A 12,638-nucleotide genomic window follows, 5' to 3' on the forward strand; every position below is an offset into this window, starting at 1 on the left:
AAAAGTTCCACAGTGCTCTTAGTATTACCTGAAAACAGCACAGATATACACACACACACTTGCATGCATATATATATATGTAGGTATATGGTTAAGCCACTTTTTTCTTAACCACTCAGTAAAGAGGAGGTGAGGTGAAAATTGTACATCTCTAACTCTCACACTATTTACTGACACTCCTTCACTTAAAGCAGTGAGCGCAGACAGACACATAAATAAAAGGAAAAGCCAAAGATGTGTTTGTTCAGGATCATCCCAAATTGGGTTTTGGTCAACACTGAGGCTCCCCAGGTACGTACCACAACCTTGATGATAAACAGTAATAAAACCATGAATCAAACTCCATTTCGTCTTGCGCTACCAGGGAGCCAGCGGCTCTGTGAGAGAAGGTGCTGTCGGAGGTGGGCAAACTCTGCGCACGCATTTGTTTTCGCTAACGTAGGATACCTGAGCATGGCAGTTGAATTCTGTAGTTGCTAGTAGGAGCCGAAAGACATTTTCCTCTTGAGCTTAGAAGAGACAGATGGTGAGGGGCTTGGGATTTGACTCTCTGCTTTTCCCCAAGTGCTCTTTGTAGCCATTTATCAAAATTCCTCAAGGTTATAGCTTAGTTTCCTTACATTAAAGAAAATTGAAAAAATTGGGGATGATGGGGGAAGGAAAGAAGCCRAAAGAGAGTGGGCACGAAGGCATGAAGGAAACCAAGAAAGGAGGTAAAAAGTAAAGGTGGCACTAGAGAGAGCAACAGTACTCAGTAATAATGCAAAGAAATTTTTATCCTAGTTATTTACTGAACTTAAGGCACACCTTTGGCTTTTATTTTCTTACATTAATTGTACCGTATCCATGATAGAATTGGAGCCTTTAGCACAACGCATTTGACAGGAGTGAGCTCTGTTTCAGAACTGTTTTTTTCCCAGTTTGGCCTACACTTGGCATTGCCTAGGACTGAAAAAATCATGACTCAAGCCTATAAAAATAATTAGATTTTTTTAAAAGATAAATTTGATAGTTTCTGGTATTTATCTTCCACCCAAACTTTTCTTCTGAAGTCGTATAGCTTAGACATGTCTTTCAAAGTAAATAAAAATAGAATCTGATATTCTTTTATATTGAGATAATCCAGCAGCTGTGATTTTAAGAAAAATTTAACCTGAGATTCACAATATGAGAACTGGAAAACACTGCAAATTGAATCTGACCGGCATCAAAGCAGTGCTAGAGTATATCTACATGGTCTTTAGCAAGAAGATAAGAGTACATTTTATCAACAGTCTGAGCTGGCTGGATACATCTAGTTCCACTCTGAAAATCCCGTTACGTATTTGCATTACACTGAACTCAGCCCACGAAACTTTCCCAGCASTAGGCTGAGAATGGCAATGTGAAGGCACCCAAGGTGGGCTCTAAAGCARCATAAACCCTGCAAAACACAGTCTGGTTTCATGGGCAGTCAAGTCGGGTATGTCGCAGCACTGGCAATGGTTACGACTATTTAAGTAATCTGCCCACTGATGACAGAGAGCTGATCTCAAGGACTGATCTTTGGTGGGGCTGGGAAACTGRTGCAAGCCCCGTTGGAATGAGTGAGAGCATTTTGGTTCTCCTTGGGAAGTTCTGAAGCAGGTCCTGTGCTGGATAAAGACACTATTTTCTAACACTGTTTTCTAATGTTGTAAGTAATTTCCCAAGTGTGTTTGTGTGTGAGCGTGAGAGAGAGGAGAGATAGTAAATTTGTATTTATTGAGATGGAGCCAGGCAGCAGGAGTAAAGCGGAACAGGACATGTCAGAATCTGGATTTATTACTGCTACAGTAGGCCATTTTCTTTTCATTTTGACCATAACGTTGTTCTGAGCCTCTGCCAGGCTTCTAGAGCAGTCATTCGTGAGTCGACCCTCTGCTTTACACCTTTCATTTTTCTCACTTTGCAGGTTTTGACTGAGCTAATGCTTTCAGGAAAAAGACTTATTGATTAGAATGAAGTCACTTTCAGCGGCTGGGCTCTTATTTGTCTGGTTTGTGGGGTGTTTTTAGCCATTTTGGTGAGGTGCATGTGGTGGTGCTTCTGACACATTTAGCAAGCTCTGCTGGCTTCCCTGCCTTCGTTTCTCAGAGCTTTCACACTTCGTCCGCTGTCCTTCTGACCTGCTCAGGCCAACCCTGTTAATCCTGGAGCATGTGAGAGGATCACCTCCGCTGCTCTGAAGATCATTATTCTTTCCCTCCTCCATGTTTTAATTTGCACGTTGCCGTTTCATTACGAAACATGGAAACAGCCATCACCCCTTGTAGCTATGTGATTGTTACTATTACCTACATTTTGTAGCAAAAAACAATTGGATATCGTATTATAATGATCTAGAGCAAGATTTTTTTACAGTTGTTTTTGCAACAATAGCAAAGAAATCCCATCATAGCGAATCAGGTCTAGTATTCAAGTATTAACTAAGTGGTAGTGTATGCACATGACCAAAACATTAACATTTGTCCCTTAGAATTGTCAGAGTTCAGAGTTATTCCATGTAGCTCAGTGATCTGTAAAAATCAGCTCTGGGCTTGGCCACCCCCAGGCGGCCATGAAGAGCCCCAGTCTCTGAAGGATGGGGAGCTCCTCGCCCGGTGGCAGGCACGGGGATGGAAAGGCAGCCAGCCCTGCTGGATGCAAGCTGAGATCCGGGCGGCATTTGTTGCTATGCAGCTTCCTTCACCTGTGCCTGGGGAGAACTAAACCCTCATGGGTCATGTTGCTGATGGGAGACCTTTTTTTTTTTTTTTTTTTAAATCTAGTGGACGTCTCTGCCTGTGGATTAAGTTTTCTGGTTTGGGTTTTGTTTTGTTTTTTTGTTTGTTTTTTTGTTTTCAGCTCACTTGCATTTTGATTTAATTCCTTGTTACTTTTAATTTCTTTGAGTTCATATTGGCTTGGAATTCAGACTTGGACTAACCGCTTAGTGAACTAAAGGTCCATAACTGAAAGTGTCCTTCAAGCTTTGGCTCTAAGTATATATAACCTGTTTTAGATGTTTGTAGGTGATGCTTTTGACAGAGTTTGGAAGTGCAAGTAGGCAATAAGTGAAGGCGGATATCTGATGACATCTGAGAGTTCTGAAGTATGCAGGGCACAACTGATAAAATTGATTTCTTTTGCAGATTGATAGGCAGCAGTTTGAAGAGACTGTCCGAACACTGAATAACCTTTATGCAGAAGCTGAAAAACTTGGAGGCCAGTCTTACCTTGAAGGGTGTCTGGCCTGTTTGACTGCGTATACTATCTTCTTGTGCATGGAAACACATTATGAAAAGGTGAATTTCTTTTGTTTACTTTATTGTTTGGAAGGCAGTATGTTCCATAGACTTCAGTTAAGGATTTGTTTCCTGGTACATTTTCTGTGACTTGCACCACTCTTGTACAATTCCATATAGACAACAGATCTTACAACAAAGTGAGTTTACATATGGACAAGCTTTTTATATGTATATTAGTCAAGCTGAGTAATGTATAATGATTCCTTGTTCTTGAAATTTTAGAAGAATTATGCAATTTCTGTTTGTAATGAGAACTGGCATTGTGATGTTACTTYCCCCTAGTGTTGTTAAATTTGTGATAGAGCTGGGGCTCTGACTAATGCAATAAAAGCTGATTAAGAAACTGACCTCTTATGTTCTTCTGTTACCAGGTTCTAAAGAAAATTGCCAAGTTCATTCAGGAACAGAATGAGAAGATCTATGCTCCTCAGGGCCTCCTTCTGACAGACCCTATTGAAAGAGGATTGAGAGTTGTATCCTTTAGTGATTTCTTAGATTATCGACTAGTATGTCCATCTGTGAAATGTTGGCATTTTATCTCAGTTAGAAATGGCATTTTTTGTTTGTTTGTTTCTATTTTCAGAATCTTTCTATAGTACATTTCCCTAACAGCCCTTCCCTGCAGATTGAAATTACCATTTATGAAGACAGAGGTATGAGCAGTGGAAGATAAAACTTTGGAGTCTAAGGTATTATTAACTTCATATTACATGCCACTCTAAACCTGTTCCTCTATGCTCAGAAGGATAGACTCTGTCCTGCTGAGAGAGAATGTTTATGCAATGACTGCCTGTAATCAAAGGCTTTTAAGATAAATCTTGTGTAATTAGATTTTCAGATACCAGCTGAAGATGTAAAAATAACAATAGTTGGCAGTATGCCACTGAACAATAATGAAGTTCAGATGATAACTTTAATGAAATACAGGTCTCAATTGTGTAAGTATATATATCTAACTTGTGGCTGTGTAATGTCAAAAATTTGTTTATTTTCTTTTTTTCTTCTAGCAGGTGGCTCAGCAATGGACTCACTGTATCAAAGCTTCCCTACCTCCTACTTTAGAGCATCATTCCTGTCTGCTGCCAGATCCACAGTGCCATCTACTACAAGGACTAACTTCCCAAAACTCTACTCTGCATGGGGCGACCTCCTAGCTGGTCAGCATCCATTTTCGGGCAACTTCTAAGCAATGGGATCATTTTACTTTTTTGAAGAAGTGGTAAAGCTGCTTACTCTGCTGAAAGAAATTGGGCACTTAACCCAAAAGAAGCATAATTTTAGACCTGAGTGCAGCACTGTTCCTCCATAGTTTTTGAACCTTTCTGTACATCCGTTGGGCTTTGGAAAGCTACAAGTCAGAGTTGTGTTTTCCAGGAACAAGGCCTTCCCTCCAGTTTAGTACTGGAGTGATGTGCAGTGTCTCCAACTGCCAGAAGTGACTCAAGGCACTGAGCATTTTAAGTTTCCTGTGCTGATTCCTATTGAAAACTAAAAGGCAAAGTGTTTCTTGTTTTAATGCTTTAGTTATTCCTAGAAGGGAGAGAAAGAACTAGAATTTAATACTAGGTTCTTTGCTACTACTGTATCTGTGCTGTTATTGCATCTGTCTATGCTTGTCAGAAGAGAAGGTCTATTTTTTCATTCTTGAAACAGTAAGTACAATAAAATGGATGCTGAACCAATGAATATGATCCCTCCCCTACAATTAATATGTGAAATRTAAAACTTTCTTTATGGATTTATTATATATAATTTATAGGAAAATGTTGATTTGACAAGTTGTTAGGTGTTGTGTAAGATGGTTTCTTAACTCTAGCTGCTGGCAAACTGTTGAAAAGTAGAGCTGTGCATTATTTAGTATCTTCCCAGGCATAGACATTCCTCAGCAATACCTGCAATGTAAACTTTCCACAAACCAAGTTGGCTTAATATTTTTTTGTTGTATCCTTCTCACTTATCAAACTAAGGATGTCTTGGTTTAGGTTCTGAGAGGCATTGCTGAATTGTGGAAGGAATTCAAGAATTGAGAAAATGAGGGAAAATATGCAGAATAGATCAAACATTTTGGCTTTTGGTGATCTGTAGGTGCTAACACTGGATCTGAAATTCCAGGCTTACTACTCAGCCTTTTTTTTTTTTTTGAGATGTTTAACATTTTAATTATATGAAACTTGTTTTTTTTCTAAACTGTAACAGTGTTTGCCTTTCACATCTGTTGCAATACTTTGCAGAAGTACCAATGGATTAGTAAACTTTTTCTTAAACCGTGTCTGTCTCCTATTTGAGAGCACTGCCTCCCACGAAGTAACCATCTTGTTGAGCTTTGCAGTTTACTCCAGTTGCAGGGTAAACTGAACAAAGAAAAATTTCAGAATCAGCTGTACTTGTTAAGACAACACTATTTCGGCAAGACTTAGGGTTTACAAGGTATCTTTATACGTAGAAATAAGATGTTTGATGTGAGCATGYGAAGCTTGGCCTTTGTAACACGGACTCCCCACCTCACCTAGCAGGTGCTTGGGCAGGTCGTCTGAGGTGCCTTTACTTTTCAGCTTTTACTGTCGCTTTGCGTCACCAGCTCGTGACGGGGGCAGCTCGCTCAGCCGCAGCCTCCATGTTGTTGAGGGGCTCTCGTGCCGCGGGGGAAYGCCTGCCTGGGCGGCGCGCGCCTGCGCAGTGGGCGGACGCCGTAGTGCGACGCGCCTGCGCACTGGGTGAAATGCGTGGGAGGCGCGCGCCTGCGCAGTGGACGGACGCGGTAGTGCGTTGCGCTTGTGCACTGGGGGCGGCTTGGGCGCGCGCGCGGCCACGCAACGGCCCGGGCGGCGCATGCGCGCGGCGCTTGGCGGGAGGCGGTGGCGGGATGGCCGCGGCGGACGGCGAGGGGCCGGGGCCGGGGCCGGGCTCCGACTCAGACGGGGGCAGCGAGGAGCTGGTACTGACCCCGGCGCAGCTCATCCGCACCCTGGAGCAGGTAGCGCGACGTGGGGAGAACGACTGAGGGGCGCGGTGAGGGCGGGCTGTACGCTGTGCTGGGGGGGCCGGGGCCGGGTGCAGATCGGAGCGATCCTGTCCCTGCTTACACTATTTCCCCACCSCAGGCCTGGCTGAATGAGAAGTTTGCCCCGGAGCTGCTGGAGAGCAAACCAGAGATCATCGAGTGCGTCGTGGAGCAGCTGGACCACATGGTAGGCTCTGCTGGGCTGAGGTGGCGGAACACCTGTTACCGGTTACCTGGTGCCCAACAGCGTGGTGGAGGCATGCTGGGCTCCCTCTGGGATTGCCAGGCTCACCCGCTCCTCTGTTCTGGGAAAGGGCTGTTCTGAGCCACTTTTGAGAGCAGCTTGCTAAAAAAGGAGGGAGATGCAATGTCTAGGGAAGCAGTGCTTTGTGTCACCAAAAGCAGCTGCAGTTTGTTTCTGYGGGCCCTGTGTACAAGAAGAAAACCATTTCTCTGTGTTTCTCGCTGAGCATTTGAACCATTTCATTTTTTTTTCTTTGCAGGAGGCAAACCTGAAACGGGCAAAGAAAGGAGACTTGAAGGTCAGCATCCACCACATGGAGATTGAAAGGATCCGTTATGTGCTTAGCAGCTATTTGCGATGTAGGCTTGTGAAGGTAATACTTGAAGTACTGCAGTGAGGAGGAAAAAGGGTGCTTCAGAAGTGATTTTCTTACCTGTGCAATGCCTTCTGCTTCAGCAAAGGTATTTAGTTATAGCTCTGTCTTCTTTACGTCTTCTTAAGCATGACTCATGGGAACTCTTTCTATGGGCACCTTGTCCTACTGTGATCAAGGAGGATTACAGTATTGCCATGAGTGTTTTGTGACCTCCTGTAGAAACAGGATGGCACAGCTGAACTCTTGCATCTGCTTCGTGGGTGCTGCCATGTACACACGTGCCTATGCAGCTTGGGGACCTTAGCTGACCATATCATCATTAATTCAAACGTAGGTATTTGGGCATGCCTGAGGCTGCTGCATGCGCCTTTGCAGTGATGGATTACTTYTTTGAGGGGAAGCATCTTACTGAGGAGAGGGGATTCTAGGCACTGACTACTAAGAAAGCTCTGTTTCAGTCTTTGGGTTTTTTTTTTTTTTCTGTTATCAGATTGAGAAGTTTTTTCCCCATGTCCTGGAGAAGGAGAAGTCTCGAGCAGAAGGGGAGCCCTCTATTCTGTCACCAGAGGAGTTTGCCTTTGCTAAAGAGTGAGTAGGTTTTCAGTGTACTACCCTTCCTTTGCACAAGTTGTAGAACTCCCCGTTATCCTATGCTGAATAGGGCTGCGGTAAGAGTCAGGGRCCTCACCAGGAGCTTTCCTTATGGTCAAGGAAAGAGTCAAAATAACTTTTCTGCTTAGTCTTTATCATGCCAAGCACTTGGACCAATTGCCAAGGCAAGCCATTAGGCTGGTCTTTGGCTATGCCTGTAAGACTAGGAGGTGTTGCTTGCTGGTATTCTAAGTCAATATTCTGTCAGCAAATTTGTTTTTGATTAAACCAACAGTTGCTCCAATTATGTTTCAGGTACATGGCGAACACAGAGACTTACCTGAAAAATGTCGCTCTCAAACATATGCCACCCAACCTGCAGAAAGTGTCTCTCCTGAAATCAGGTGAGTACATCCAGRCGACTCCAGGGTAACTGGAAAATTACAGCAGCAGGTGTGTGGGGAATGCTGCTGGGACCATGAAGTGTAAGTACTTGTCCCTCAGCTGGTGGTTGGTAGAAGGACATGCAGAAGGACAGTGTCATGTCATTTCTCTGCTGCGTGGTACATGGCTTGGTGCTGCTGTCCCTTGGTGCTTCTGTCAGTAGTTCACGTTGGCCACTGCCATTCAGTGTCATCTCTTGTTGAGGCAGTGCACACTACATATGATTGGAAGCTTCTAATGTTCCCTTTATTGGCCAGAAGTTTGTTGTTCCTAGTACCTTTTTGTTAGAGTCCTGCAGACGCGCGTACTTGAATGCTGAGTTTGTGCTCTGAATCCATTGCTTCTGCAGTTCCAAAGCCCAACCTGGACTCCTTTGTATTCCTGAGGGTGTTGGAGAGGCAGGAGAATATCCTGGTTGAGCCAGAGACTGATGAGCAGAGGTAGGTGGGTCCTTCCCTGTGCAGTGTACTTGTATAAGTTGGGTTTCCACAAAACTGGTATGAGTTAAAGTGAAAAAGAAGCAGCAGCTTCAGTCCACATCTGTCTCTTACAGGGAGTACACAATCGATCTGGAGGAGGGCTCACAGCATCTGATCCGTTACAAAACCATCGCCCCGCTGGTGGCCTCGGGAGCAGTTCAGCTCATCTGAGGAGTGTRGGGTAAGCACTGAGCACAGGGCTTCTGTGAGTTCAGGATGACAGGCTGCAGCAGCAGGCCCTGCCGTGAGCTACTGAGGCTGTGGTGGGTCTGGTTCAGCAGCAGCAGTGCAGCACGGAGGCCGGGAGGTGGCAGCACCCACCAGCGCTGAGTGCAGGTGGCGGCGGAACGGAGCCCCCCACGGTGGAGCCCCCCACTGCCTCCCGGGCCTGGCCCAGAGCCCCTCAAGCCCAACGCAAGCAGCACCCTGCCTCGATTCTGCACTGCAGGAAAAGACCGGGATGATGGGTCCCGCTTGGGGCAGCGACCCCTGCAGATGTGACATGGCTCAGAGGGCTGGTGCTGGACAAGGCAGCAGGGAGTATTTGCAGGTGTATAATGGAAAGCATGCAAATAAAACAGCAGGACATCTTTTCCTCTATTAATGCAGAGGGGCTCTTTGCCCCTATGCTTAGTCAAACTCTTGATGGTTTATGACATGCCTGGAATACAGCCAGACTCCTTTATCTTTTTGCTCCTGAGCATGGGCAGCCTGTGTCATAGCACTGCCTCGGAGTCCCAAGGGAGAACAAGTGCAGACACTGTCTCTCCAGTTCTCAGGCTAGTTTGACAGCAGATGCGGACAGAGCACATCTCTCCACAAAGGCAAATACAGCCTATGCAAATAGCAAGGTGTTCTCTGCTTTGGCCTATGGTTGTGTGTTTTCATTCCTGCCCCAGTTTAGCACTGTTCTTTAAATCAGGCTCTCAGGTGGGAACTGTGACAGAAGGGTGTGCTATGTAAACTCCGCCTCCTTCCTCAGCTTAGATCTTGTCACAGGGGCTGTGGAACTTTGGATGTTGTRCAAGTGCCTGATTACTCTGAGGTGAATTGGAGCATACTTCTGCACCACCTTTTCCACATGATATACTGAGCAAAATACCGCCACACGTGTGGTGCAAATACCTCAAGGTGTTTGCTTGCAGAGCAAATCTTGATTCTCATGCAAAAAACAGGAAGGATTGGGAACAGGTTGAGCTGCAGTTTCCATCCTCAAGTACAGCAAATAGAATGTCGTGGGTAAGCAGAGGAGAGCCACAGGGCCATCTGTGGGTTGCTTATTACTTGCAGTGGRAAGGGGGGATGGAGAACTTACCAAGCATGTTCCCTTTGTGTTTCTGACAGTAACAGTAACAGTTAGGAGGTAGCCATGAACTTTGGAATCCAGGATTTCTATTTGCCTTCAGTGTCCTTTGAAGGATTGTTCTGCAGGCCAAACAGCAAACTTGTCCTCCCTGAGGGAAAGCTTCTGGTGTTTCTGCTTTTGAGGAAGGAAGACCTTATGTTGTAGGCTGCACTAATGTTAATTCTGCCAGCGCAGTTAAGCTGAGCAGCCTGTGTCCTAGTGTGGATACAGTTGTGTCAGTACAACACCTTCTAATATGACCAGAGAGGATTTATGCTGCTTTGTCCTGGCATTTTGGCTATAATAGCACTGTTCTGGTAAAATACTCATCCTGGTCATTGCAGGTATTGGAGATCTCTTTGCAGAATAGTCCTGGATCTGGGTTTGTTCCTTGAACCTTATGCTGAAAGTAGTATTTCTTGTCCTGGGCTGAGGAGTGAGCCCCTCTGGGAGCCACAGGCAGCTGTGTTTTCTCTGATTAGGTTGTGAATGGTGCAATCACAATCAAAGATGTGGAAATACCAGACAGCATTTGCAGGCTTGGCCCAAACCTCTTAACAAGCAACTATTTCAGGCTGAAGGTGTTTGTGCCAGAGCTATGGAATCTTCATACAAACCCATGTGAAGTTCATGTCTTGAGCTGCTGCCCCCTACATGCACAGATCTGGGTAAAGCCAACACCAGAGCAGATCCTGTTGCACTGAGGGTTTAGGTGCTATTATTTTGCCTCTTGAAATTCTGCATGTTGGTCAACTCCAGCTGGCGGTCAGAGACATTTCTACTTTTCTGGCCTCTTACCTGCTTCTTCTGACTTACTGGCTTCAGAAAGATTGTGTCACTATTACATCTAATTTTCAAGCTCAAGGCTGATTCTGTGGGTATACTCCAGAGCAAATGGGGCTCTTGATGCAGGGTAACAATGCATGAATCAGTGGCTGAGCACTGCCTGGGAGAGTTCTTAGGAGTGTTGTCAGCTTGTGAGAGTTTGTGGTGCCTTTGTGCTATTTAGAGAGGTATTGGAGCATRAGGTTGATAGAACGTTCCCAGAGCAGTCTCTTGCTGCAGTGTAAGAGGAACAGAAGTCTTCCTATCTTTGCCTMCTCTCCCCCTGCACCAACCCGGGTACTTCATGCATTATTCTTGTCCCTTATTATTAGGCCAAGGCTCTGTATTTGAGTTCTRCAGCAGAGCATTCAGCTATATGTCCAGAGAGACTTAAGGCAATAGGACAGATGCAGTGACAAGTCAGAGGAAATACTCTTTTTAAGAACAGTGTCAGACAGTTTCACTAAAATAGAGTAACCATAAACATGAGCACAGAAGAAAGGTGCTGTCTTCTGCATGTTCTGAAGAAATCCTATCTGAAAGTGTGGTGTTGCACTACAGCCTCTGATTGCAGTTGTGAGGGTAGCAAACTGCAAAACCTTCTTCTACTGAAGCTGGTAGAAAAAATCTGCACTGAAGATGATCTGTAGGTTTCTAAGACCTTCCCTTTAAGTGGCTCTTGCTAGTACCTGATACTGGACTGGATGGCAAGAAGGTCAAGCAATTACTTTGTTGGGCACACAGGAAAAACTCCTCCTATCTTGCTGACCCATCCATGCTTCTCCTAGTTGAAGGAGCAGCCAGGGTGCCCTTGCTGCCTCAGCCCAGTGCCTGTGAGGTGCATAGACAGACTGTGATTTGTTTTCCTTCAGGGCAGGGTCCTCCCTGTATCATGCTTTGCGTGAGGAACAGCGTGCTGCTCCTCTGACGTGCTCCCCTTTCTCTGCCAGGTGAGGAGGAGGCAGGTGATGCAATGTGTCATGTAGTGTGAGTGGCTTTGCATGTGGTGTGGTTTATAGTGTTCCTAATGAATCCATTTAGGTAAAGAAGATTCTTTTAAGTATAGACATTAAGAGGAAGCTGGGTTTAATCCTTAGAAATCAGTAGCACATACCCCTGCACATCCCCTAAGGAAGGGCGGTAGACCATGTTCTGCCCACACCTACAGCCTCCCCCTGCCAGGCAGCTTCACAAAGGTGACTAGCTCCCAGCCAAAGTCATTAACAAAGTCATTGTTAATCTGCTGCTGCAGAAATGCGCTACAGAAGAGCTGCTTGGAGAATGCCTATGTGGCATGTCTGGCAGACTTTCTCCTTGGCCCTACTTAGTTTGGCTGAACAATTGTCCAGACAGCTTACTATCTGCCCCATGGCTGCATCTCACGTGTCAGCAGCAATGTGAGCCGAAGAAGCCCCTGTACTTTCCTGGAAGCTGAATCTTTGCCAGATCTGATTCTTCTTAGAATAGCTTCAGTACAGAGCTCCCCCTTTGGGGTCTCACAGCCTTCACATGGTAACATCATCACAGGCTGTGCAGRATGAAGGGAATGAGCACTTTGCATCAGAATTAGTTTCCATGAGATTTTTGGAAATAGTTATTAGAAAGGCTTGGATATATGCAGCAATCGGTGAGGTAGGTGTTCACATTAGGTATACCTGAAAATCCCGCTGTTGTTTGTGTCCTCCCATGGCTAAATACCCAGACAACTCTGGGGTTAGATATTGTCTCACTGCTGACACTGCACATCTGTTTCCCTGTCTGTGCTGGAGGAAGGAGAAGTGTCTTCTGTTTTGTCAAGGAAGGGTTGCTTCTGGCATATACTTTTAGACAGATGGGATTACCCAACAGTCCATCTATCCTAATCTGTGCTTTTGGAAGAGAATGCACAAAGTGGGAACAACTTTTCCAGCTTATTTTGGGTCTGTGTAGGGGTTGGGCTGAAATGTATCTCCTGTTCTCTGCTCCCTCCAAGACAGAGAGAGCTTGGGTTTATTGAGTGATTAGCTCTAAAGGCAAAGTAGGAGG

General features: G+C 45.2%; 2 protein-coding genes across 2 annotated transcripts; both read left to right on the plus strand.

Moving 5' to 3' along the window:
* The first annotated feature begins 649 nt into the window (after positions 1 to 649).
* Positions 650 to 5,577, plus strand: GOLGA7 (golgin A7). The gene is made up of 6 exons (XM_085299564.1): positions 650 to 713; positions 2,037 to 2,044; positions 3,153 to 3,305; positions 3,680 to 3,781; positions 3,934 to 3,997; positions 4,316 to 5,577. Exons 1-5 carry the CDS (start codon positions 650 to 652, stop codon positions 3,979 to 3,981), a joined length of 375 nt encoding a protein of 124 aa, XP_085155690.1. The 3' UTR covers positions 3,982 to 3,997; positions 4,316 to 5,577.
* A 583-nt stretch (positions 5,578 to 6,160) lies between these two features.
* GINS4 (GINS complex subunit 4) lies at positions 6,161 to 8,614 on the plus strand. The gene is made up of 7 exons (XM_085299511.1): positions 6,161 to 6,282; positions 6,410 to 6,496; positions 6,813 to 6,926; positions 7,420 to 7,517; positions 7,836 to 7,924; positions 8,314 to 8,404; positions 8,518 to 8,614. The coding sequence occupies exons 1-7, from the start codon at positions 6,172 to 6,174 to the stop codon at positions 8,612 to 8,614; spliced, it is 687 nt and encodes a 228-aa protein (XP_085155637.1). The 5' UTR covers positions 6,161 to 6,171.
* Positions 8,615 to 12,638: the final 4,024 nt, after the last annotated feature.

The sequence above is a fragment of the Rhea americana genome, unplaced genomic scaffold (assembly GCF_003343005.1).
Source record: "Rhea americana isolate MKP2758 unplaced genomic scaffold, rheAme1 scaffold_15, whole genome shotgun sequence".
NCBI classification, from domain to species: domain Eukaryota; kingdom Metazoa; phylum Chordata; class Aves; order Rheiformes; family Rheidae; genus Rhea; species Rhea americana.